Source organism: Dromiciops gliroides, chromosome 3, assembly GCF_019393635.1.
Source record: "Dromiciops gliroides isolate mDroGli1 chromosome 3, mDroGli1.pri, whole genome shotgun sequence".
In the NCBI taxonomy this organism is placed as follows: domain Eukaryota; kingdom Metazoa; phylum Chordata; class Mammalia; order Microbiotheria; family Microbiotheriidae; genus Dromiciops; species Dromiciops gliroides.
The window spans coordinates 666,789,765-666,817,308 of NC_057863.1; the positions used below are offsets into that span (position 1 = coordinate 666,789,765).

General features: G+C 42.6%; 2 protein-coding genes across 5 annotated transcripts in view; one reads left to right on the forward strand and one right to left on the reverse strand.

The window, feature by feature from the left end:
* The window catches only part of LOC122750293 (WAS/WASL-interacting protein family member 1-like), a 17,361-nt gene extending 14,446 nt beyond the window's left edge, over positions 1-2,915 (reverse strand). For 2 of the 3 annotated variants that reach the window (XM_043996984.1, XM_043996983.1), the window contains exon 1: positions 2,090-2,915. In XM_043996984.1, the coding sequence (XP_043852919.1) occupies positions 2,090-2,799 (710 nt within the window). In that variant the 5' untranslated portion in view covers positions 2,800-2,915. The remainder of the gene's footprint in view (positions 1-2,089) is intronic. The other variant, XM_043996985.1, reaches the window with a different exon arrangement.
* On the forward strand, positions 2,036-26,584 carry LOC122750290 (zinc finger protein 501-like). 2 transcript variants are annotated; one of them, XM_043996981.1, is made up of 5 exons: positions 2,036-2,163; positions 3,198-3,352; positions 7,367-7,493; positions 12,264-13,765; positions 25,131-26,584. In XM_043996981.1, the coding sequence occupies exons 2-4, from the start codon at positions 3,227-3,229 to the stop codon at positions 13,352-13,354; spliced, it is 1,344 nt and encodes a 447-aa protein (XP_043852916.1). In that variant the 5' UTR covers positions 2,036-2,163; positions 3,198-3,226; the 3' UTR covers positions 13,355-13,765; positions 25,131-26,584. The 2 variants fall into 2 exon arrangements, with proteins under 2 accessions (XP_043852916.1, XP_043852917.1); XM_043996982.1 differs by having other exon boundaries at positions 2,036-2,159.
* The last annotated feature ends 960 nt before the right edge of the window (positions 26,585-27,544 follow it).

Genomic DNA, 27,544 nt, shown 5'->3' on the forward strand with positions numbered 1-27,544 from the left:
TTTGACTTTCAAATGCAAGACTCAAGAGAAGCATAAAAAGGTAAACAGGAAAAAGAAATCATAAGGGATATTAAAAGGTTAAACTGTGCAGAATAACTTCCCACATGGGAAGATGATACTTATAACTCATAAGAACTTTCTCATTATTAGGGCAGCTGGCTAGAGTATATTTAGACAGAGGATATAGGTGTGAGTTGAATATGAAGGGGCAATATCTTTAAAAAAAATTAAGGGGTGAGAGAAGAATGCACTGGGAAAAAGGGAAAGGGAGAGGTGGATTGGTGTATTTCACATAAAAGAAGCAAGAAAAAGCTTATACAGTGGAGGAGAAGATGGGGAGGTGCTGGGGAATGAGTGAGCCTTACTCTCATTAGAATTGGCTCAAAGAGGGAATAACATACACATTCAATTGGCTATAGAAATCTATCTTACCCTGCAGGAAGGTAGTAGGGGAAGGGGATAGGGGGATGTGTGTGATAGAAGGGAGGACAGATTGGGGGAGGGGGCAGTCAGAATCAAAACACTGTTGAGGAGGGACAGAGTGAAAGGAGATAGAGAATACAGTAAATGGTGTGGGGAGGGAATAGGATGGAGGGAAAATACAGTTAACAACAGTAACTGTGAAAACACTTTTGAAGCATGTTTGTCTCATAAAGGCCTCATTTCTCAAACACATAAAGAACTCAGTCAAATTTATTAAAATAAGAGCCATTTCCCAAATGATAAATGATAAAATGATATGAACAGTTTTCAGATAAAATAATCAAAGTTATCTATAGCCATATTTAAAAAATGCCCGAACTCACTATTGATTAGAAAGATCCAAGTCAAAACAATTCTGGGGTACTACATCATATCTATTGGATTGGATAATAGGACAGAAGAGGAAAATGATAAATGTAGGGAATATGGGGAAAATGAGACATTAATGCACTGTTGGTGGGCTTGCAAACTGATTTAAACATTTTGTAGAGAGATTTGCAACTATGGCCAAAGGGGTAGAAAACCATGCATACTCTGACCTAGCCATACCACTACCAGGTAGGTATCTACCAAATTAAAGGATCTATATGTGCAAAAATATTTATGGCAGCTCTTTTCTAGTGGCAAAGAATTCAAAATTGAGGGGAATCCCCCCTATTGGGGAATGGCTTGACCAAATTGTGGTATGTGATAATGATGGAACACTATCAAGCTACAAGAACTGATGAATGGGAGGCTCTCAGAAAAAAACCAGCAAAGACTGAAGCAAAGTGAAATGTATTGTGTACAAAGTAACAGCAATATTCTAAGATGATAAGCTGTGAATGACTTGGTTATTCTCAGCAACGCAGTGACCCAAGACAACTCAGAAGGATTTATGATGAAAAAGGTCATCCATCCCCAGAGAAATAACTGATGGGGTTTTCTATACAGATTGATGCATAATTTTTTTAGTTCCTTTTTATAAAGTTTTCTTTTTGTCTGTTTTCTTTCACAACCTGATTAATATGGAAATGTTTTGCATGACTACACCTATGTAACAAGTTAAATTGCTTTCTTAAAGGGTGGGGGGAGTTTTGTGGAAGACAAAGTTTCAAAAATGTTAAAATTTGTTTTTACATGTAATGGGGAAAAATAAAATTCTAAATTTAAAAAGAGAAAGAAAAACCTTCTTCCTCTGCCCCCTCCCCGCCTGGCTACGCCCAAGAACCTTTTTTTATCCCCCACATTACATTAGCTCAAAAAACCCGCTGGGAACCCCGGACAACTATGTCCCCGGGGCCCCTTTTTCTTTCATCTCCACACCCACGGGACAGGAGCGCCCCCAAACTAGGCGGCACAGAAAGGCCAACCCCCGCCCTTGGCTCAACATTTCTTTCCGGGCGCCCGTAGAAGAGGGGAGGGGGAGGCAAGAGGAGAAACGGGGTACGTGCAAGGTGAGGGGGGCGCGGGGCGGCCTGAGGCTGGGGAGGGGGAAGGGCCGGAGAGCCCCAGGCCCGGACAGCAGCGGCCCAGAGGCCTCTGGGACATAAGAAGTGCGGAGGGGCAGGGCGCCGTCTACACCTTCCCCTACACTTGCGAGTGGTTTGACCCGCCGGCTCCTTACCTGATCTGTTTCCCGGAAGCGCCCTGCGCCCCTTGGATGGAGAATCGATTTATGAAGTGAAGGGGTGGGGGTAGGTGAGTCCTTTGGGTCCTCTCCGGGAAAGACCAGGCTTGGCGGCGGGGAAAGGGGGCGGCCCCAAGGCTGCAGAGAAAAGTGGGGAGGGGTACTGAGGCAGAGGGCGTGGCTGGGGAGGAGGAAGGAGAGGAGGAGGAGGGCGAGAGGCCGAGAACAGCCCTGGCCTCCCCTGGCCTCCTGAGGGTGGGAAATGGGACTATGAGGCCGGAGGGGAGGGGGGGAGTTCCGGCTCCTGCCCCCCCGGGGCTGCTCAGTTTCCGTGCCCGACCCGGCCCAAAGCCAGGACTGCGGGGGTGCCCAGGCTCGGAGCTGGGCAGCTCCGGGTGGGCTCCGGGCCAAGCAGCGCCCAGCTGGCTTCTGCTGAGTCCGCGCGGGTTAGTTACCAGGCTGGCAGTGGTGGTTACTTTGCTCCTGCCAGCTTGGGGGCGGCTCGGGTGGCGGTGCCAGCTGCCCCGGGCAGTCCGATTTCCTGCTGAAACTTCCCGACCAGAAGGGGAGGGGGGGCTCTGAGGGTCCCGGACTTGGGCCTCCCTGCTCCAAGGCCCCACGTTGGCCCCAGGCCTGAGGCGCCTGCTTCCAGGGGGCTGAACCCCAGACTGGACTGTGCCTCCCAGCCTCAGACTTCCTCCAGTCATTCCCAGCCTTCCCCAGCCACCCTCCCTCCTGGATCAGACAGTCTGTCCGTGGCCCAGATTCTGTGTGCTTGCATGTGTGTGGGTGTGCATGGGGAGAGGGGATGCAGGGGAGACAGAATAGAATGCCAGTGGGTGGGAGAGCTCTGACTCAGGAGCCCCTGAGAGCCGGACCAGTCTCATCCCACCTGGCATCCCAGAGCCCCTTCTGCCTCTTGGTTGTCTGCAGGAGGGTGGGGGAGAGGAGGGGCCACAAGAGAAGGAGGAAGAGAGGGTGGGACTCCCTTCATTTCCAAGTCTAGCTGCTGCCTCCCTCTCCCTGGGGGTTGGGGTCTCTCCTGAGGGCAGTGCCAGGGCCTTTGTACCTCCTGTGGGGCCTCACCCTCTGTAAATCACTCTAGGCCAGCCTCCTGCCCAGGAAGAGAAGGGAATGACCTCTCCCCCCTGGGATCCTGCTCCCTCCCCAGCTGAGCCCTCAGAGGACCAAGGCCTGGCCCAGGCAGGGGGCCTGGAGACAGAGGCAATGGCCCCTGGGAGCCACAGCCCCCCAGCCCAGGTGAGTGCAGTCTCTCCACAGGCTTGACCAACACCAGCCAAAGAGCCCATTTCAGAGACCTAGAGGATGGTCTGTGAGGCTGGCAATGCCTTACCCATGGCTCATTTCTTTACAGAAATAGACATGAGGCTGAGTCCGGCAGTAACCACCCTGCCCTGGTCTCTCCTTCTGCATTTTGGGCTCATTCACTGGTACTTTGGCATCTTGACCACCATGCCCCCCACCCGCACCCCAAACTGCTGTCCTCCCCTGCAGGTTTTCTTGCAGTTCTCCCTCATTACAACTAAGGACCCCTTCCCTCCTTCCCCCCTGCTCTGTAGGGGTCATGTCTTTACTCTATTTATGCGTGCCTAGCACCCTCCCTCACCATGCATAGAACTGCTCCTCCCTCCCCTTTGCTTTTGGGGCCAAACCCTTCCTTGTAGCAAATGAAGGCTCAGGAAGCCCCTTCCCACTGAATCTTGTCTGGAGGGGCCTGGATCAGGGGGCCTCAGCAAACTGAGACCTGGGATAGCCCTGAAAGGCCAGGGTCACCCCCTGCATCCCAAGTCATCCCAGTCTTGACCTTTGTCTTGCCAGTGGACTTCCCGTGTGACAGAGTGAGGCTGACACCTTTGAGCAGCTCTGCCTCACTTTAAGACAATTGACTCAAAATTCAAGGCACCTCATGATGTCATTGGTCCTCTCAGAGCCAGGGACAACAATGTCACACGTCTTCCCGGGACTCTCTGAATCCCTCCCCTTTACTGTTGCTTAGATCAACTCAACAAGCATTTAGAAAGGGAAGGGGCTCAGTGGGAACATAGAGGAGATGCCAAGGAAGGAAAATCCAGTTCCTGCCCTCAAGGAGTGACCAACCTAATGAGGGAGCCAACATGTCAGCAAGTAGGTCCTCTGAGGACTAATCACCTTATTAATAGGCCAGTAGATGATGAAGAAAAGGCGGTCCATTGGCCTTCTCTCTCAGACCAAAGACCCCTACTGGTGGTGGGGTCACAGTTCAGATACCCTTCTGAGGGAGGTTCATCACTTGGCAGTGAAATCTCATTGGGTGACATGATTGAACGGATGTCACTCAACCACTGGCGAGAATCACATCAGAGAAAGAATCTAGACCCCATCCAAGATGATGGGGGCCCAAGGGTCCCCACCTAGCACTGGTCCCTGTAGGCCAGATCTCATCAGGAATGCCCTTCAGCTGTCCAGACAAATGGATCTGTCTCCACCCTAGGCTCCTTTGACCCAGATGAATCCTTCAAGAACTTTGGAGTTGACTGGGGGGGGGAGGGGGGGGGAAGGACGAAAAAGAAAGGGAGGTCCCTGGGGCCCCCAGGATATCCATTATTAAGTTATTTCTCCCTGTCCAAACCAGCTCTCACTGTGGATGGGAGGCACGCTCAGAGGGAAGGTTCTAAGAGTTTTGGAGACCAAGAAAAGCTAGTTTTCAGAAAGTGAGATTTTTGCTGACGTATGAAGCAAGCCAGGAGGCCCAGGGGAGGAGGTTGGACATTGCAAGCATGAGAGACGGCCATTGGGTCGTCACAGAGGGAGGGTCTTGGTCAAGGTGGGATCTTAGTTGTGAGGTGAAGGCATCCAGGAGGCTGAAATGAGGATGGAGAGTTCCAGCCAAGCTGGGAATGCAGGGAAATGTCTGCAGCCTGGAGATGGGAAGGGTGTCTTTGCGGGCATCACCAGGAGCCCAGTGTCATTGGATCAGAGAGCTCCAAAGGGGGGAGGTAGGTGTGAGAAGAATGAAAAAGTGGGGGATGGGGAGGCCATGATGGTTTTGTGTTTGATCCCGGAGATGCCAGGGAGCCACTGGCATTCATTGAGGGTGGGAGGGATGCGGCACATCACTTTGTTAGGTCAGGGGAGTGCACTGGAGTGGGGACTGTGTTGAGTCAGAGTGACCCACCAGCAGGCTGTTGCGCCAGTCCAGGGGTGAGGTGTTGGGGGCCTACACTAAGTGGTTGCTCTATCAGCAGAGTAGGGGATGCATTTGGAGAGATATTATCAGGGGTATGGACAAGATGGACCAGAGAGGAGTCAAGGACACCGCCTGGGTTATGAGTTTGAGGGACTGGGAAGATGGTGTTGCCCTGTACAATAACGGGAAAGGTGGAGGGGGAAAGATGAGCTCCATTTTGGATGTATTGAGATTAAGACACCTGGTAGGCATCTGTTCCAGATGTCTGAATGGAAGTGGGGAGGATGGGAATGCCTCAATTGAGATGTAAAACACGAAGATGAGAGTGTTTGGGTCTGCAATGGTCAGTAAATATTGAAGCACCTACTATGTGCCAGGTACTGTCCTGAATGCTGGGGAGTCAAATACAGAAGAAAAAGACAGCCAGTGCCCTCAAAGCGCTTACAGTCCAGGTGAAAAAGACAACAGAGAAAAAGAAGCTGAGATGGAGGCAGGGGGAGAAAACGCCAGACCCTGGGGCCTGGTGGAGAATTCCGTCTGAGGTCCCAAAGCAGTGCTCTGAGCAGACAGGGAGAGGGCAGTGAGAGGTAAATGCCCAGGCTGATGAGATGTCAGAGGCTGAAGAGGTCCTCCTGGGCATCCGATTCTTGAGGACAGAAGTTCCAAAGGAGTGGAGCCAGGTGAGCAATGAGGAGACGGCTGAGCTGCGCTGTTTGCTTCAATGGAGCTTTGGAGGTCAGGAGGTCATTTTCGTCTTCTTTGAGAACAAGACAAGAAGCAAGTCAAGGTGGTGAAGGATGAACGTGGGAGGATAGAGAAGGAAAGAGGGTTGGAATAGCTTCTGTTTAGGAGCAAGTCAGAGACTCATCATCAGTCAATAAAAGGACTACCTTCCTATAGAGATTGCCCCCACTAAGAATGAATGCCATGCAATGGAAAACCATGACTCGTGAGACCCTAAAGAAAGGAAACGTTTGTTAATTTTAGGGAATCTCAAAAAGTGAGAAAAACCCCAATAAATCCTTTAATTGTTTACAAATTCCAAAATCTAGAACCTCTGAAAAAGTGAACCATATCATTCTTTTTTTTTTTTGGTGGGGCAATTGGGGTTAAATGACTTGCCCAGGGTCACACAGCTAGTGTTAAGTGTCTGAGGCCGGATTTGAACTCAGGTCCTCCTGAATCCAGGGCCAATGCTCTATCCACTGCACCACCTAGCTGCCCTGAACCATATCATTCTACTAGAAATGGAAGAGCATCAGAAACTAAGTGCATTGGCCCAACAAGTGTTCTTCATGTAGCCGGTTGCAATAAGAGATGACCCCTCCCAAGTATCAAAGGACATGCAGAGGTGGCTTCCTGTGTGTTATCCATCATCTGCTTCTGAATCATTCCCTTGACTCCTGATCCCTAAATTCTGGGGGCGTAGAGACAATCTCCTTCCCCAGCTAAGAAAATCATATATATCCCCATCATCTTTCCTCCTTTCCATATAACTATATACAAAAATAAAGTAATAGGTGTCATTAAATGGGGAAAGCAATCATAAAGTAAAGACAGAAGCCGTTTTGGCTATGAACTAGTTAATTCCTTCTTTGCTCTATCTTCAGTGATCACAGATAATATCTTCCTCCCCCTCCCCCACTCCCAAGCCCCTCCCACAGACAGAATACACAGTACTTGCCAGGCTCTCACAAACTCCTCTTACAATTCTCTTATCTCCTGTGACACTTCTGAGGAGGAATTTCACATCACCTTCTCTCCTTCTCCACCAGAGATTCTCACACCTCAGGGATACAACACATAGCTTGTCCCTGATTCCAAAGAGAGAAGCATTTCCTAGGAAGACATTTCTCCAACTTTTATTATTCCAACACGGTTCTCACTTCATATATAAAATGCTTTACTCCCTATTCCATTGGGCTCTTCATGACTGTGGCTTTAAGGGCTGGCTCTGATACTCTCAAAGGTGATGAGTTTGGGGCCAATCCCTTCTGTGCTTGAGTTTCTTCCTTTCAGTTGATGAGGAGTGGACTAGATGAATGCTGGAGTCTCAGCTCTGACCCTTGTGACTTTTGATGGTTTAGGAGGTGGTGACATTGAAGGACGTGGCTGTGGACTTCACAGAGGAGGAGTGGCACCTCTTGGACCCTCCTCAGAAGGAGCTGTACAAGGAGGTCATGCTGGAGAATGTCCAGAACCTTCTGTCCCTGGGTAAGGCCCATGTCCTCTGATAACTCTGAAGTTGCCATTGCAGGAGTGTTTTCTGCCCCTGCCTGTTGAGCATTTAGCAGTTATTTAAAAGGCAAAAGTGCTGGTCTCCCCCCCTAGCATCATGACTTAATGGGAAGTATGTAAGACTCTCACAGAGGGGCAAAGGGCAAAGTCTAGGTGTGGTATAATCCCATCAGTTCACTTAGCTAAAGAAAAGAATCAGTCTCCATCTCTATTGTACCTTTGGGCTGGTCCCAAAACAAGGTTGGAACTTCCTCAAGAATAATAATTATCTTCTCACTAGGGAAAGACCTCTTCTGGCCTAACTTTCTTCTTCTGCCACTGACACACTGACTACACTCTCATAGAAACTATAGAATTGACTGACCTGGCTTGCCATCCAGGTCCCTTGCAAATCCATTAGAGTTTTAAAAAAATAACTCCTACACCCCCAATCACACTTGATAGAAGAGTGACACAAACAGAAGATAAGTTCCAATCAGAAAGGAACCTTAATACTGCAATGAGAGGCAAGGTGAGGTCTGCTTTTGTACAGTGTGTGAGATGGTCCCTGATGGTTTGTAATGTGCACGGCTCGTGATCATGTTTGTCAAATAGTGTGCAGTCTGCACTGGAAAAGTGCAGCCATTTGTAAGTCCCTTGGCATAGTGATCATCGTGCTCCTGAAGGGAGATTACAAGGGAACGTTGCAGTGGGGCACCCCCTCTAGTGCACTGTACAGAAAGCAGATGAGGGCATGTGCTTACCTGTCACTGTCCACTGGGAATGGATTTGCACGTGTCCGTCAGACCATCCTAGCAGTCTGCAAACAATTTAATCCAAGACTGAGAAAGTGACAGAATTTTTTGCACTTGTTTAGATGTTGACAAGAGTTTGAGGTAATCATTGCACCAACACCAAAATCACTGCATGCCTGATCCATGGTAGTTTGGAACTGATCGAAATAGAAATGTTAGAAAATAAATAGTAATGGCTCTCTTCGAGAAGTGATGGAAAAACAGAATCCATTATACTTCAGGGAACAGAAAAAAGTTAGTAGGCATATTGCGGTTTCAGACAGGGGAACTGAAAAATTATGATTAAAAGCGTTCACTAATGATTTAATGCAGGCCAAATATCCACCTTAGTAGAATATTAGGTAATTTGGACGTAATACTTGTAAGGGGCTAAAATTCTAGCGAGTCTGTCTAAAATAACTGTGATGTTTAAAATCTAAATTATGGTCGCCTTAAATTAGAAGCTTCAACTGATGAACTACCACATTCAGCTGATGATGTCTAGCAAATGCTACAATCATATCATTCCCTCCCCACTTTCCAAGTTGTTTCAATTTATTAACATATTCTTCAAAAGGAGAGTCATTCATTGTAAAAGACTCAAAATCAGTTCTATGGTTAAGCATATAAGAAGCATATTCTTTACTAATACTGATTTAGCAGCTCCTGTGTCTAGCAAACAGTCATACGTGTCCCCTACTTTGAGGGTCCCATGAGGTTCATTACTCTGGGAAGGTGAATGGACTGGCACAAGTGCATTCAAAAAATCCAGATCTGGGAATATGTTGCTTTCATTATCTATGTTCCATTCCTCCCCTTCATCTTGTCAATCCTGTGCCCCCCTTTGAGGGAGTCCACGGTTACTCTGATTCTGGTTCTGTCTTTCGGTTCCTCCATGATAGGGTCTACGGTTATTCTGATACTGTCTCTTTGTATCCCCCTGAAAAGATTTATATCCATTTTGATTCTGCCTGTAATAAGGCCTATAATTACTCTGGTTTTTTTTTTTTCCAGGTAAAAGCAAATAAATATTGAAAGTCCTCATGTACTGGTATAGAGAAAAAGGCAGAGCAGAGGTCTACCACTGTGAAGCATGTAGATTCACAGGGAATGGAAGAAATTATTGTAGCTGGATTCGGGACTATAGAGTGTCTAGGAATAACATAATTATTAATCGCTCTAAGATTTTGCACAAAACGATAAATGGGTTTACCATCTGGCCCAGACTTGGGTTTTGTAACTGGCAAAATGGGAGTATTGCATGGAGAGTGACGACATGGAATAATAATACCCTGGCTGGATTCTGACCATGCCATCAGACTTAGTGAAAGAAAAAGAAAACCTTTAGAAGGGAGAGAGGAAGAAACTGGACTGTGTCCAGCAATTGTGGTCTATATAGTTGCCATCATAAGCAAACCATAGACTTACATGTACCTGTCTCTCCTCCTATTGTACATATATTCTCTACAGGGCCTATATCAAACTCATTGTAAGAGCAGTTAGTCTCTGAGATGATAAGTTTCCATAATTCATAAATCTCATATTAATTTCACCAAAGACAGTATGATGGTAAAAATGCATGTTATGTTGCATAACTGATGATGTACTTGTAATATATACAATAATTCCAAACCATACCCACAATATACATAGTCACAATGACATGTAAATGATATATGAATGTAAATGACTGATAATATTAGACATTATTACATAATCTTCTTTTAGCAAGTAAACACATTATCTTATATATGAATTCTCTAGTATGACAGTAACAGATACTTAAAGTGATAAACAATTTATCAAAAAGAAATAAGACTCAATATTCAATATGTCCATTGATAAATCAAGCAATAGGTAAGGAGCCCCACCTCATTAGCTTCACCAAAAGAGGGTATCCATTGCCTTATCAAATGGGAACTGCCTATTGCTGCATCACATATCTAATGAGTGGTCACCAATAAATTATAAGCTTTAGCAAGAGTTAGATTTTTAAGCATTTATTAAGGAGAATAAGAATTTGGTGAAGAGAAAGAGAAAGATAGATTCGTCTATCTATCAAAGGGAGAGTGTATTTTTAGCTCTCTTCTCCACCCCAGTCCTGAGGAAAGAGCGAGAGAGAGCCAGCCTTGCCCCCTCTTCCTCCCACAAGCAAACATCACTTCCTGACACCAAAGAAAAGCCGTATGGCCTTGCCCTCAGAGACCTTCTCCTTATGGTGGAGCTTTCCTACAGTAAGTCTCCAGCAGGTGGCGTCATTCCAATCATTACATACTGATTATTACTAAATGAGAAATAGAGTAGCTGCTTCTCATCTTTTTATAAGAATTTGATCAGGAATGACCATGTGATAGTGCATCAAAATGGATCAGTACACAAAAGCAGGAAGATTCCCTGAGTTTGACAACATAAAAAGTAAAACTTAAAAAGATAACTTAATAAAGTATTTTTTTTTGTTTTTAGAATTTTATTTTCCCAAATTACATGTAAATACAAATTTTCACATCAAACTTTTTTTTTAAAACTTTGTGTTCCAAATTCTCTTTCTCCCTCTCCTCCCCCCCGCCCCCCGCCAAAGAACTCAGCCAATTCAATGTAAGCTACACATGTGCAGTCATGCAAAACATTTCCACATCAGCCAGGTTGTGAAAGAAAACAGAGAAAAACAAAACGCATTTGAAGAAAGTATTGAAAGTGCCCTGGAGAAAGGCCACCAAACTGTGGCGAGTAAAACTATATGTGCTCACCCTATTTCTGTCCCAAGTGTAGGGAAAATTAGCTGGGTGTTATCATATATTTGTCGCTTAGAAATTAGAAGCTAAAGGGGCAACTAGGTGGCGCAGTGGATAGAGCACCAGCCCTAGAGTCAGGAGTACCTAAGTTCAAATCCGGCCTCAGATACTTAACACTTACTAGCTGTGTGATCCTGGGCAAGTCACTTAACCCCAATTGCCTCACTAAAAAAAAAAGAAAGAAAAAAAGAAATTAGAGACTACTGCACCAGGTTTGAGGCATTAAGTATTTATTAAAGTGTATTAAATATTAGTAAAGAGAGTGCACATGGCTCTGAAAGATAGGAAAGCCCAGCTAGGGAAGAGAAGAGAGAAACTGGGGAACCCTAGAGTCTGCATCTGCTCTGATCTAGTTCCTGGGCCCAAAGAGTGTGACTATCTGTGCAAGCTTCCTGAGGGCAGGAGCAGAGCCTGCCCATAGACATTGTTCAAAGCTCATTGGCTGATGTCACTCAAATCTACTGGTTCCCTGGATTTGAGGGTGGTTCGGCATCGTTGTGCTGAAGTCAGAGCCCAGAGAGCAGCTCGTCTGGCAGGAACAAGGCTTTCAGGGCATTGTGGTTTTGAGTGAGGTAACCACCTAACTCTGGGCTGACCTAAAGAAAAGTCAGGCACGGCTCTCTCAGTGGGGCCTCTGGGAATCCCCAAATCCCTTTTTTTTTTCTTTTTGTGAGGCAGTTGGGGTTAAGTGACTTGCCCAGGGTCACAGAGCTAGTAAGTGTCAAGTGTCTGAGGCCAAATTTGAACTCATGTCCTCCTGACTCCAGGGCCGATGCTCTATCCACTGCGCCATCTAGCTTCTCCCAAAACCCTATTAATAATTTTCTCACATAATGCTGTGGAAGGAACATATCTAGGTCATGGGTTCTAGTTCTGGTGCAAGTCACAACCATTCTGAGGTCATCGCCTGAGGTGTGAAGTATAATGAGAAGCCTGCCCTGACTGGTAGGTCTGTTGTGTTAATGTATGTGCAGTTCTTGGTAAATTCAATGATACTCTAGATATAAAGTGTTAGCATTTTCAAATGGTAGGGTCTGCCTATTTAAGTTTACAAACTCCTCTTTGTGACTGGGAAAATAGAATCATCTTTTTCCATTTTTTCCTCTTAGAGAAGAGGATATATTTGTATGTGTGTGTTTATATATATATATATATATATATATGTTTTCTTGTTTCTTCAGATGCAGTGACCAGGTTAGAAGCCAATGAGACTATTACCAACCTGAGTGTTTCTGTGGAAGAATTTTGGCAGCTAAACTTCATGGGTGACAGTGCCCATGACTTTCCTTTGAGAGAAATCTGTGACTCTGATGTCAAGGAAGATAAAAATCCAAAGAATCCCCATGAATGTGACAGAGTTGGAAAGAGCTTCACACAATATTCAGTCCTAAATCACCACAATAAAATGACCTCAAGAAATGACTGTTTCCAGTACAGTAAATACAGGGAATGCTTTACTGAACAGGTAGAGCTTAATCAGTCCCATGAGAAGCCTCTTGAAATGCAAATCCATCAAGGTAAGCCACAGAAAATGGCCTTCAGCTTGAGTTCAGACAGCATTAGACCTTGGAAAGGCTACACTAGCAAAAGACTTTATGTATGTGATGAGGGAGGAAAGTCCTTAAGCCAGAACAGTAAGATCATGAATCCTCAGAAAATTCCCACTGGACAGAAACCTTATGAATGTAGTCATTGTGGAAAGACTTTTATGCACAGATCTACTCTTGCTAACCATCAGAGGATGCACACTGGAGAGAAACCTTATAAATGTAATGAATGTGGAAAGGCTTTCACACAGAATTACAGTCTTGCTACCCATCAGCGAATCCACACTGGAGAGAAACCTTATGGATGTAGTCATTGTGGAAAGACTTTCACCCAGAGCTCTCATCTTACTAGACATCAGCAAATCCACACTGGAGAGAAACCTTATGAATGTAATGAATGTGGAAGGGCTTTCACACAGTACTACAATCTTGGTCAACATCAGAGAATCCATGTTGGAGAGAAACCTTATGGATGCATTCATTGTGGAAAGGCTTTCACAACACGTTCCAGTCTTAATGACCATCAGAGACTTCACACTGGAAAGAAACCTTATGAATGTAGTCATTGTGGAAAGACTTTTACACACAGATCTAATCTTGCCAGCCATCAGAGAATCCACACTAGAGAGAAACCTTATAAATGTAATGAATGTGGAAAGGATTTCACACAGGACTCCAGTTTTGCTAGGCATCAGAGAATCCACACTGGAGAGACACCTTATTAAAATAATGCAGAGGGGCAGGTAGGTGGCACAGTGGATAAATCACTGGCCCTGGATTCAGGAGTACCTGAGTTCAAATTCGGCCTCAGACACTTGATACTTACTAGCTGTGTGACCCTGGACAAGTCACTTAACCCTCATTGCCCCACTTAAAAAATAATGTGGAAAGGCTTTCCAATGCAACTCCAACCTTCCTGCACATCATTCGGATAATTTACATTGGAGAGAAACCTTCTGAACATAATCCATGTGAAAAGGTTTTCTAATTTAATTCCAATCTTGCTGAACATCAGAGAATCCACACTAGCGAGAAACCCAATAAAAGTAATCACAGTGTATTCCCACAAAGCTCCAGTCTTTCTGAACTTCAGAGAATCCACCGTAGAAACTTCATGAATGTCAAGAATGTCGCAGGTATTTTAATTACTGTTCTAATTTCATTGAACATGATATGTTCCACACTAGAGAGAAACTCTAGGAACATATGCAATGCCATAAAGCCTTCAGATTACAGTCACCCCTCATTTCCCATCAGATATTGTATACTAGATAGAAACATTATCACTGTAATGAGTCAGGAAGAGCATTCACATGGATTATCAGACTGGTTCAACATCAGAAAAATCATTCTGAGGAGAAGCTGCATGTGGTCCCAATGTCAGGTGGCCAGAGATCATTTCTTACTTTACATGAGAGGGTTCATAGTGGAGAGCAGCCTTAAGGATGTTCTCAAAGGCGACATGCTTGTCTCTGGAAGAGGGAGACCAGCAGACCACATAATCATCACATTGGCATGAAGGCTTATAGAAACATTGATTGTGGGAAGGGCTTCCTTCACTCATACTTGAATACACATTGGAGAAATCATGATAGAGATAAAACTCATGGATGTAATTAACAGGGTAAGGAAAGCCTCTAGCACAAGCCTCATTATGCCTCCCAAATCTAGAGACCTCCTTAGACATACCAGATTTCATCCTGTGCCTAAAGTCCTATAAATGTAATGAGTTTTTCTCTGAAATTCTGATGTTTGTCATTATCCTGTTGTATTTCATAGCATTCACATTGGTGTCATTTCTTTGTATATTGGGATATAAATGATTTGGGGGTCATGTTGGATGCATCATTTGATATATTCTCCACTCTTCAGTTTCTCTTAGTATTTGATCTTCATTTTATTTAAACCTTTAAAATTTTGTGTGGTTGGAAATACCTTTTTTTTTTTTTTTTTTTTTTAGTGAGGCAATGGGGGTTAAGTGACTTGCCCAGGGTCACACAGCTAGTAAGTGTCAAGTGTCTGAGGCCGGATTTGAACTCAGGTACTCCTGAATCCAGGGCCAATGCTTTAACCACTGCGCCATCTAGCTGCCCCGGAAAACCTTTTTTAAAAAAAAATTTCCATATCTTTTATTAAGAATGCTCCTTGGGGGCAGGTAGGTGGCGCAGTGGATAAAGCACCGGCCCTGGAGTCAGGAGTACCTGAGTTCAAATCTGGCCTCAGACACTTGACAACTTCCTAGCTGTGTGACCCTGGGCAAGTCACATTGCCCCGCCAAAAAAAAAAAAAAAAGAATGCTCCTTGCCACAGTTGTGAAAGCAGTTAAGTGCATTCAATTTAGATTTTTTTCAAGTAAATTTTTTTTCACTCAGTAGAAACTCTACTTACACCTCTCAACCCTCCCAAAATTGAGAGAGAAAAGAAAACAAAACTCTCATTATAAACTTGTATATTCAAGGACAACATTCCTTCTTTGTCCATGTCAGGTGTGTGTGTGTGTGTGTGTGTATGTGTTTGCCTCATTCTCCACTCTGAATCTTTCATCTCTCTCAGGAGGTGTGTAACATATTTCATCATTTACCCCTGGAGTCCCTTCTTTGACCAGTTCAGATCAGACTCATGATCTAATTCTTTTTTTTTTTTTTTTTTAGTGAGGCAATTGGGGTTAAGTGACTTGCCCAGGGTCACACAACTAGTAAGTGTTAAGTGTCTGAGGCCGGATTAGAACTCAGGTACTCCTGACTCCAGGGCCGGTGCTCTATCCACTGCGCCACCTAGGTGCCCCTAATGTCAGATTCTTTCCCCACCAGATCCTTATCTCTATATTATAGACTTCTACTTGCATCTGGATTATATAATTTCCCCTAACTCCTCCTTCCCCTTCCCCTCCCCCCCCAAAGCAGCCTTTGTCTTCTGGAATATTCTCAGCTCTCTGCAGCTTTGTAATTGTGGCTGGTAAATCAAGTGTGATCCTGACTACAGCTCCTCATTACTTGAAGTTCTTCTTTCTGGATCTTGCAGTATTTTTTCTGTGGCCTTAAGGCTCTGGATTTTGGCTCTGATGATGCTGTGAGATTTTATTTGGGGGTTTCTTTCTAGAGATGTCTGGTTGACACCTTATGTTTCCATTTTGACCTCCAGTTCTAAAGAGACTTGGCAGTATTTTTAAAAGTGTTTTCTTGAATTGAAATTTCTGCTTATGGTTTTAAGGTATTCCAAATGTTCTTAAATTGCCTCTCCTCAATCTGATTTCCAGGTCAGTAATTTTTCTTTTTCTTTTCTTTCTTTCTTTCTTTCTTTCTTTCTTTCTTTCTTTCTTTCTTTCTTTCTTTCTTTCTTTCTTTCTTTCTTTCTTTCTTTCTTTCTTTCTTTCTTTATTTCTTTTTTTTTCTAATTTAGTTTTCTGTTTAATTTGAAACCAGACAATCATCAATCACCCGTCAGCCCATGAGCTCAGCTCTCTGGCTCAGCCAGGGGCTACTGCAGTGTCTTGGTCAGCAAACCGGGACACCCTACCACAGCAAGGGGAGGGGAGCTTTGCTCTCTGCAGCTGGCGAGGCCAGGCTGTTCTTGTAGTGAGTAGCCTTTACAGTCACATTTCACAGTCACTTTTATTAGGAGAATAGGAGACGAGGAATACACTTAACACTTATAGCAAGCAGAAAACATCAAGTGTTGTAGGAATCCCAGGCTTGGGGCTTCTCTGGACTAAGCTTGCTGACTACAGAGAGCACTGCTGCTGCTGCTGTTGTTGTCATTTCAGTTGTGTCCAGCTCTTTGTGGCCCCATTTGGGGTTTTCTTGTTAAAGATATTGGAGCGGTTTGCCGTTTCCTTCTCCAGCTCACTTTACAGATGAGGAAATTGAGTCACACCCCAATCCACAGCAGAGGACTTCTTACTTTACTGAGAAAATAGAGGCTGTCTGCCATGAGCTCCTTCCCCAACTCCACTCTATATCTCAAAGACCCTCATCATCTCTTGTTCCCTCCCTCCTCCTTTACTTCAGTCTCTGATGGACCTTGCCAGAACTATGTAAGTTTAGTCATTTTTCGTTCATGTCTGACTCTTTGTGACCCTTTTTTTGGGGTTTCTTAACAAAGATACTGGAGTGGTTTGCATTTCTTTCTCCAGCTCATTTTTAAAAATTTATTTATTTATTTATTTATTTATTATTTTTTTAAAAATAAAAGTATTTTATTATTTTCCAATTACATGTAGAAATAGTTTTCAACATTTGTTTATATAAGATTTCCAATTTCAAATTTTTCTCCCTCCCTCTTCTCCCTCTACCCCTCCCCTAGACAGCAGGCAATCTGATATAGGTTATATATACATAATAACATTAAACATATTTCTGTATTAGTCATGTTATACGAGAAGGATCAGAGCACAAAGGAAAAACCTCAAATCAGAAAAAAAGCAGCATCAAAAACAAAAGAAATAGTATGGTCCAATCGGCATCCATATTCCACAGTTCCTTTTTTTTTTTTTTCCTGGATTTGGAGAGCCTTTTCCATCATGAGTCCTTTGGAACATTCTTGTTCCGTTGGATTGGTGAGAAGAATCTAGTGTACCACAGTTGATCAACACATAATGTTGATGATACTGTGTATAATGTTCTTCTGGTTCTGCTCATCTCACTCATCAGTTCATGCAAGTCCTTCCAGGTTTCTCTGAACCCCACCTGCTCATCGTTTCTTACAGCACAATAGAATTCCATTACATTCATATAGCACAACTTGTTCAGCCATTCCCCAATTGATGGACATCCCCTCAATTTCCAATTCCTTGCCACCACAAAAAGAGCAGCTATAAATATTTTTGTACATGTGGGTCCTTTTTCCTTTTTTATGATCTCTTTGGGGAAAAGACCCAAGAGTGGTATTGCTACGCCAAAGGGTATGCACAGCTTTATAGCCCTTTGGGCATAATTCCAAATTGCTCTCCAGAATGGTTGGATCAGTTCACAGCTCCACCAACAATGCATTAGTGTTCCAATTTTTCCCCAGCTTCTCCAACATTTATTATTTTCCTTTTTTGTCATATTAGCCAATCTGATATGTGTCAAGTGGTACCTTAGAGTTGTTTTAATTTGCATCTCTCTAATCAATAGTGATTTAGAGCATTTTTTCATATAGCAATAGATAGCTTTGATTTCTTCATCAGAAAACTGCCTGTTCATATCCTTTGACCATTTCTCAATTGGGGAATGACTTGGATTCATGGAAATTTGATTTAGTTCCCTCTATATTTTAGAAATGAGGTCTTTTATCAGAGGTACTGGCCATAAAAATTGTTTCCCAGCTTTCTGCATCCCTTCTAATTTTGGATGCATTGCTTCTGTTTGTACAAAACCTTTTAAATATGATGTAATCAAAGTAATCCATTTTGCATTTAATAATATTCTCTTTCTCTTGTTTGGTCATAAATTGCTCTCCTTTCCAAAGATCTGAAAGGTAGACTATTCCTTTTTCTCCTAATTTACCTATGATATCCCCTCTTACGTCTAAATCATGTACCTATTTTGACCTTATTTTAGTTTAAGGTGTAAGATGTTGGTCTATGCCTAATTTCTGCCATACTATCTTCCAGTTTTCCCAGAAATTTTTGTCAAATACTGAATTCTTATCCCAGAAGCTGGGGTCTTTGGGTTTATCAAACAGTATATTCCTTTTTTTTTTTTTTTTTGGTGGGGCAATGGGGGTTAAGTCAAACAGTATATTACTAATGTCATTTACTACTGTGTCTCCTGTGCCTAGCCTATTCCATTGGTCCTCCACTCTATTTCTTAGCCAGTACCAGATAGTTTTGATGAGTAGAGCTCCAGATTTGGTACAGCTAACCCACCTTCCTGTGCACTTTTTTCATTATTTCCCTTGATATTCTTGACTTTTTGTTTTTCCAGATGAATTTTGTTATTATTTTTTCTAGCTCTATAAAATAATTTTTAGGTAGTCTAATTGGTATGGCACTGAATAAATACATTAATTTAGGCAGAATTGTCATATTTATTATATTAGCTCAGTCTATCCATGAGCAATTGATACCTTTCCAATTTTTTAGATCTGATTTGATTTGTATGAAAAGTGTTTGGTAATTGTGTTCATAGAGTTCCTGGGTTTGTCTTGGCAAGTAGACTCCCAAGTATTTTATATTATCTACCGTTACTTTAAAAGGAATTTCTCTTTCTATCTCTTGCTGCTGGACTTTGTTGGTCATGTATAGAAATGCTGATGATTTCTGTGGATTTATTTTATATCCTGCTACTTTGCTAAAGTTGTTAATTGTTTCAAGTAATTTTTGAGTTGATTCTCAAGGATTCTCTATGTATACCATCATATCATCTGTAAAGAGTGATAGTTTTGTTTCCTCCTTGCCTATTCTAATTCCTGTAATTCCTTTCTCTTCTCTGATTGCTAAAGCTAACATTTCTAGTACAATATTGAATAATAGGGGTGATAATGGACATCCCTGTTTCACCCCTGATCTTATTGGGAAGGCCTCTAACTTATCTCTATTACATATAATGTTTGATGATAGTTTTAGGTAGATACTGTTTATTATTTTAAGGAAAGCTCCCCCTATTCCTAAACTCTCTAGTGTTTTTATTAGGAATAGGTGCTGTATTTTGTCAAAAGCTTTCTCTGCATCTATTGAGATAATCATATGATTTTGGTTAGTTTTCTTATTGATGTGGTTGATTATGTTGATAGTTTTCCCAATGTTGAACCAGCCCTGCATTCCTGGTATAAATCCCACCTGGTCATAGTGTATTATCCTGGTGACCACTTGCTGTAATCTCCTTGCTAATATCTTATTTAAGATTTTAGCATCAATATTCATTAGGGAAATTGGTCTATAATTTTCTTTCTCTGTTTTGGCTCTGCCTGGTTTTGGTATCACTACCATATTAGTGTCATAAAACAAATTTGGTAGAACTCCTTCACCTATTTTTCCAAATAATTTGTATAATATTGGAATTAATTGTTCTTTAAATGTTTGGTAGAATTCCCTTGTAAACCTATTTGGCCCTGGAGATTTTTTCTTAGGGAGTTCATTAATGAATTGTTCAATTTCTTTTTCTAAAACGTGTTTTTTTTCTTTTGTGGGGCAGTGAGTGTTAAATGATTAATGTGGAAATGTCTAACATGATTTGACAGCATCACATTGGCTACTGTCTTCTGCAGGGGGGAGGAAGGGGGGAGGGAGAGAGAAAAATCTGGAACTCAAAATCTTACAAAAATGAATGTTGAAAACTATCTTCACACATAATTGGGAAAAAATAAAATAAAATACAATTTTTTGAAAAAGTGAGCCCAACACACCTTTACGTTTTTTGTTCACTGAGGTCATCGCTTTCTTATGTCTAGGCAATCAATAAAACCACGAAATCCTTACCTGCACCTTTTGCTGATTTCCTTGAACTAGATGTTCACATGAAATATTTAACAACCAGCCTCCCCTTTCCCCCCCTACCCTGCAGCTGCATGAGTCCCAGGACCAGCTGTCAAAACAACTAGGTCATGTCAGGGTCTACTCTCTAAAATTGGTGAAAAGGGAGGACTCCCAGATTCCTTGGAATGCCCTTTCTCCATTATCTTCCAGGACAAATAGTTTCTTCAGATTGAGAGTAAGTAGCTATTCTGACAAGGACCCATTCCTCCTTTACCACTGGCAGCTGAAGATACACGAGGGCATTAATAAGCACATCTTTTGGTCTTTTCATGACTATCTTCACAATGATGAAGAGCCACTCTTTCCCTTGTTCTCCAGCATGTAGAAACCCTGCCAGATGAATTGGGAACGTCACACCTTGCCTTCAGGGCCTGTGGGGTTTACCACACTCTGATGTAGAGAACTCTGGGGGCCAGAGGCCTTTTTTGAAGTTTCCCTCCCCGGCATTAGGCTAATGAGGCACAGAGAAATGTTCTGAGAATCAAGGACAGGGAGTAAGGAAGACAGCAAAATAAAATTGTTATGAGAAAAAGGGACCCGAGGTATAAACAAGAAGCCAGGTGGCTTCACTGTCCTGTAACCCTTCCTGGGAATGTGCTGTCACTGTCACTTATCACGTGATGGATGGTTTTGTTCCCAGGAGCCCCTGCTGTTTTACTCTAAGAGGATGGCTAGGCAGGGAATAGAGGAGTTTGCTGCATTTTAGAGAAGCCTGCCTCCCCTCCTTCCTCTCACCTTCTGCCCCTTCTTGTTCCCCAGATCAGAAGCGCTGACCGCTTCACTCTGGGTATAATCAAACCCAGTGCTGATTCTTGCTGACTTTCTGGCCTTTGCTGATGGCAAGAATAAAACATTTCATGCAACAGGAGCCGGATTCACCAAAACCATCCATGAAAGAAGCAGCTGCTGGTCCTTTAAAGACAAGGAACAGCCTGGAACAGATTCATGAGACAGCAGTGCTGGGAATCTCTACTAGGCCTCCTCCTCCTTCCCCTCTCCTCTTCTCTTACGTCTCCCCTCTCTTACTTCCTAGTTGTCTCCAAAGCAGAGGAGCCAATGACAGATAGATTGATCTTCAAGATAAATTCATTTTTAAAAAAAGGTAGAGGCTCTTACAAGGAGGAAATTGTATGCTTTATCAGACCATCAGACTATGTGCTTAATGTTGGTTTGGAAATAATGGGAGCTTGGTGGGAACTGTCCACTCCTCCTAGAATGTGGAACTGAGGAGGGGAATTCTGGCCATAGGCTGATGGGCCCTGAGGATTTGGAAAAAGCAGGTTACAAAGGACTCAAAGGAAGGATAGGTCGGCTCCATATTCTATAAGGGAAATTAGCCCAAGTGCAACAAGTCACATTCAAGTAGCTAATCCTGAAGACACAAAGGAAAGTAATTTCAATAACAAGAAAACACTATGGACCCAAGAGACCAATATAGAGTTAGAGGGACCACCCTACAATCTGAAGTTGGAAGACAAAATGTAGAGGATGGAATCAAGAACAGGACTAAGAGGTTGAAACAGAGTTTGAGACTGTCCAGCAAATTTTGTGTCAGAAATTCCAGGGAAATCCTAGGGACGAGGGCTCATACTTGAACGTGTTTGGTTGGGCTCCAGAAAGGAAAACTGGGAAACACACAAGGATCTCACTGAGGCCAATTGGAGCTTAATCTCAGAGTGGAAAACCCCAACCAGAACCAAACCAAAGGCAAACTAAGCCCCTCCTAACAAGGAGAGCTGTCCCCAGGTGTGATGAGCTGCTTCAGGAGGTGCAGGGAACTCTCCCACTGGGGCAGGTCTGCAAGTAGAGTCTGGATGACCACTTCTTGTTCTTAGTGGAGATTCACTTTGGATATGGGAAGGACCAGGTGTCATGGAGGGCCCTTCCAATGCTCCACTTGTGTGCCACAGACTGCATCAAGGGATAGATCCCACACTAAGTATCAGGACAACCGAAGGATGACTCCAGCCAGGAAGCCAGTAGCATGGATTAATCACTTACAATGGGGCAGGATTGGCTCAGGATTCAAAGGGAAAAGGTCCCAATGGGAGAGACAACAGGTAAGAAAATAGTTACCACTAAAAATGGTGAGCATTTGAAAGATGACACAGCCACTCTTCTGTGGCAGCCCTCATCACCTCTCACCTGTCCTATTGCAATACCTTCCTGGTGGGTCTGGTGGCCTCAGCTCTCTTCCCACTCCAATTCAAACTCCTTTCTGATGCTACAGTGATGTTCCCAAGGAGCAGGTCCCATCATTTCACACCCCACACACATAGAGACACACTCAATAAACTCCTATTGCCTCTAAGATCAAATACAAAATGCTGTTTGAAATACAAAGCCCTTTATAACCTATCTTCCTGCTTGCCCCACGTTCCCAGTTTTCTTATGCCTTACTCCTTGCCACATAATCTACAATCTTTGGATAGACTCTTTTTTTATGATTATGTAGATTATGTATGATTTTTGTATATGAAATCTTCATTAAAAGAAATAAAAATAGGGGCAACTAGGTGGCGTAGTGGATAGAGCACCGGCCCTGGATTCAGGAGGACCTGAATTCAAATCCTGCCTCAGACACAACATTTACTAGCTGTGTGACTCTGGGCAAGTCACTTAACCCTCATTGCCCTGCCATAAAAAAAAAAAGAAATAAAAATGAAAGAGTGCTTCAGTCTGTTCTATCAATATCAGTTCTTTCTTTGGAGGTGAATGGTATGTTTCTTCAATAGTCCTTTGGGCATGTCTTAGATCATTGTATTGGTGAGAATAGTTAAGTTTTTTACCCTTTCCCAACTGCACTTGAGAGAATTGTAACGCAAACAGAAGATAAATTCCAATCAGAAAGGAACCTTAATATGGCAATGAGAAGCAATGTAAGGTCTGTTTCTGTAGAATGTTTGTGATGGTTCATGATGGTTGGTAACATGCTAGTGATCATGTTTGTCAAAGAGTTTGCAGTCTGCACTGGAGGTATGCAAAAATTTGTAACTCACTTGGAGTAGTGATCATCGAGCTGATGAAGTGAGATTACAAGCGAACAATGGAGTGTGGTAGCCACTCAAGTGCACTGTACAGAAAATGAATGAGTGTATGGGCATTCCTGGGACTATGCACTGAGAAGTCATTTGTACATGTCTGTCAGACCTTTCTGTCAGTCTGCAAACAATTTTCTATCAGGTTGAGAAAGCAAAATAATTTCTTACACTTGGTCAGAAGTTGACAGAGTTTGATGTAATCACTGTATCAACACCAAAATCTGCATGATCATGATGGTGTGGAATTGATGAAGACAGAAATTTTGGAAAATAAATGGATAATGACTCTCCCCAAGAAGTGATGGGAAAAACAGAATCCATTATTCTTCAGGAAATAGAAAAAAGGAGTTGGAAGTCTTATTGAGGTTTCAGACATGGAAATAGAAAAAATATGATTGAAGGGGTTCACCATTGATTTTTTTGCTTTGGTTTTTTTTTTTTGGGGGGGGAGGTATTGGCGGGGCAATGGGAGTTAAGCGACTTGCCCAGGGTCACATAGCTAGTAAGTGTCAAGTGTCTGAGTCTGGATTTGAACTCAGGTCCTCCTGAATCCATGGCCAGTGCTTTATCCACTTCGCCGCCTAGCTGCCCCCTGGTTCACCATTGATGTAATTTGGGGCCAAATATCTATCCACTTTACTAAAATATAGGGAAAGCTGAATGTAACACTGACCATTGCTACATGACAGAAAAAAAGAGTAAACTTTTTCTCATCCTTTTATAATAATTTTATCAGGAATGACCATGTGATAGTGCATCAAAACTGATCATTATGGGAGCAGCTAGGTGGCGAAGTGGATAAAGCACTGGCCCTAGATTCAAGAGGACCTGAGTTCAAATCCAGCCTCAGACACTTGACACTTACTAGCTGTGTGACCCTGGGCAAGTCACTTAACCCTCATTGCCCCACAAAAAAAAAGAAAAGAAAAGAAAAAGAAAGAAAGTGAACTGGAGAAAGGTAACCTAATGCCGTGGAAGGGGCACATATAGGTCATGGGTTTGAGTTCTGGTGTCAGGTCACAGTCATTCTGAACTCATAGCCTGAGGTGCGAAGTGGAATAAGAAGCCTGCCCTGACTATGTGGTAGGTCTGCTGTGAAGATCCAGTGCCATTGTACATGCAGTTCTCTGTAACTGTGATAAAATAATGGAATTTAGCAGATGCTCAGGGGTCCCACCTGCTTCAGTATAGTTTGAGAAACCGAAAAAGAACCTACTTGGGATGATTAGATATAGGCCACACTTGGCCTGCCCTGAGTGACATATACTGCTGACGTCAGCAGGGGGAGCACTCTCAGCCATTCAGCTTGAAGGACCTCCCTTTTGGGGGAGGGAGAGAAAAGGTAGAAAAGAGAACGCTGGGGCTGGGAGCATCTCTTTCCTGTTGGTGAGCTTCCGAGAGCAGACTGGAGAGAGACTGCACAGCTGACTCCTATAGAAACTACGGACCCCAGGTAGTGAGTTAATAGAAATGAGGCCAGCTCTTCGAATTAGCTGAATTGGAAGCATTTTGGGGATTGAGTCAGTCTTTGCTAGAGCTAGGGAGTTTATCCATTTTTCTCTTCCCCAATCCCTTGTCCCTGGCTTTATTAATTTCACCTTTGTTATATATTTTATTCCCATTAATAAAACCTGATTTGTTTGTGGAAAAGAGGCTGTTAATCTCCTTTCTTATTGGCCTGGGGGAAATAACTAAAAAAGGCAGTTTAGAAGGGAGGAAACTTTGGACCTAGAGGTCCCTCATTATGTTCTGAACCCCAATATTACAGCAAGACACCCAATTAACTCTTTCATAATAAATTTGGCCCTTATGTAACTTAAATGATACTCTAGATGTAAAGTGTTAGCATTTTCAAATGGTTGGCTCTGCCTATTTAAGATTACAAACTCTTCTTTGTGACTGGGAAAATAGAATAATCTGTTTCCCTTATTTTTTTCCTCTTAGAGAAAAGGATATATTTGTATGTGTGTGTGTTTATGTATATATGTTTGTTTCTTTCTTCAGATGCAGTGGCCAGGTTAGAAGTGAATGAGACTATTACCAACCTGACTGTTTCTGTGGAAGAATCTTGGTAGCTAAAATTTATGGGTGACAGTGCCTATCAGTTTCCTTTGAAAGAAATCTGTGACTCTGATGTCAAGGAAGATAGAAATCCAAAAAATCCCCATGAATCTGACAGAGTTGGAAAGAGTTTCACACAATATTCAGTCCTAAATCATCATGAGAAAAAGACCTCAAGAAATGACTGTTTCCAGTACTGTAAATATAGGGAATGCTTTACTGAACAGGTAGAGCTTAATCAGTCCCATGAGAAGCCTCTTGTAATGCAAATCCATCAAGGTAAGCTACAGAAAATGGTCTTCAGCTTGAGTTCAGACAGCATTAGACATTAGAAAGGCCACACTAGCAAAAGACTTTATGTATGTAATGAAGGGGGAAAGTCCTTAAGCCAGAACACTAAGATCATGAATCCTCAGAAAATTCCCACTGGACAGAAACCTTATGAATGTAAAGAAGGTAAAGCAACCTTAACTCATCAGCCAACTCTTCCTTACCATCATCGATTTCATGGAATGGAAACATATGTATCTAATGACTATGGGAAGGCCTTTGATTCCAACTTAGATCTTGTTAGACAGGAGGAGATTCATATTAAAGAGAAGCTTTATAAATGTAATGAATGTGGGAAAGCCTTCTGCTATAAATTAGTCCTTACTAGCCATCAGAGAATCCACACTGGAGAGAAATCTTATGAATGTAATCATTGTGGACAGGCTTTTACAGATAGATCTTATCTTGCTAATCATCAGAGAATGTACACTGGAGAGAAACTTTATGAATATAATGTATGTGGAAAGACTTTCACAGAGCTTGCCAATCTTACTAAATATCAGCAAATTCACACTGGCCTGAAACTTTATGAATGTAGTTAATATGGAAAGACTTGCACACAGCTCTGCTCTTGCTAACCATCAGAGAATACACTGGAGAAAAATCTTATAAATATAGTTATTGTGGAAAGACTTTCAGACAGAACTCAAATCTTACTGAACATCACCAAGTCCACACTGGAGAGAAACCTTATTAAAATAATGTGGAAAGGCTTTCCAACCTTCCTGCACATCATTCAGAGAATCTACATTGGAGAGAAACCTTCTGAACTTAATACATGTGAAAAGGTTTTCTGATTTAATTCCAATCTTCCTGAACATCAGAGAATCCACATCTGAGAAACCTGATAAATGTAATCACTGTGGAAAGGTTTTCTCACAAAGCTCCAGTCTTTTTGAACATCAGAGAATCCACATCAAAACTTCATGAATGTCAAGAATGTAGCAGGTATGGAAAGACTAATGAACATCGATGTATAGTGAAGTGAGCAGAGCTGAGAGGACATTGTTCGTAGTGACAGCAGTATTGCTCAGTGAATAATTGTGAATGACTTGACTACTCTCAGCAATGCGATGATCCAAGACAATCCCAAGGAACTAATGAGGAAGCTTACTATGCACCCCTATAGAAAGAACTGATAAAAAGAACACTTGTGGATTGTACATATATAACCTGGTTGTGATCTTGTGGAGGGGGGAGGAAAGGGAGGGAGGGAGGGAGAAAAATTTGGAACTCTAAATCTTATGAAAATGAATGTTGAAATCTACTCTTATACATAACTGGAAAAAATTAAATAAATGTTTGTTGCTAAAAAAAAAAAAAGAATGTAGCAGGTATTTTAATTACTGCTCTAAGTTTATTGAACATGAAAGGTTCCCCACTGGAGAGATACTAGAGGAACATGTGCAGTGTTATAAAGCCTTCAGATTACAGTCACCCCTCATTTCCCATCAGATATTGCATACTGGATAGAAATGTTTTCATTCTAATGTGTGAGCAAAGGCATTCACATAGAGTATAAGGCTGGTTCAACATTAGAAAAATCATTCTGAGGAGAAGCTGCATATGGTCCCAATGTCAGGTGGCCAGAGATCATTTCTTACTTTACATGAGAGGGTTCATAGTGGAGAGCAGCCTTAAGGATGTTCTCAAAGGCTACCTGCTTGTCTCTGGAAGAGGGAGATCAGCAAACCACATAATCATCACATTGCATGAAGGCTTATAGAAGCATTGATTGTGGGGAAGGGCTTCCTAGGACTCGTATTTGAATGCACATTGGAGAAATCATGATAGAGATAAAACTCATGGATGTGTTAACAAGGGAAGGAAGGCCTCTTTACCCCTCCCAAATCTAGAGACCTCATTAGACATCCCAGATTCCATCCTGTGCTTCAAGTCCTTCAATTGTAATGAATTTTTCTCTGAAATTCTCATGTTTGTCATTATCCTTTAGTATTTCATGGCATGCACATTGGTGTCAGTTCTTTGTATATTGGCACATAAATAATTTGGGGGTCATATTGGAT

What these genes read in the sequence shown, in the direction of transcription:
- LOC122750290 (XM_043996981.1), top strand. Translation starts at nt 3,227, where the DNA reads ATGACCTCTCCCCCCTGGGATCCTGCTCCCTCCCCAGCTGAGCCCTCA. An exon ending in GCCACAGCCCCCCAGCCCAG is followed by an intron (nt 3,353 to 7,366) that starts GTGAGTGCAGTC and finishes TTGATGGTTTAG; the next exon opens with GAGGTGGTGACATTGAAGGA. An exon ending in CCAGAACCTTCTGTCCCTGG is followed by an intron (nt 7,494 to 12,263) that starts GTAAGGCCCATG and finishes TTGTTTCTTCAG; the next exon opens with ATGCAGTGACCAGGTTAGAA.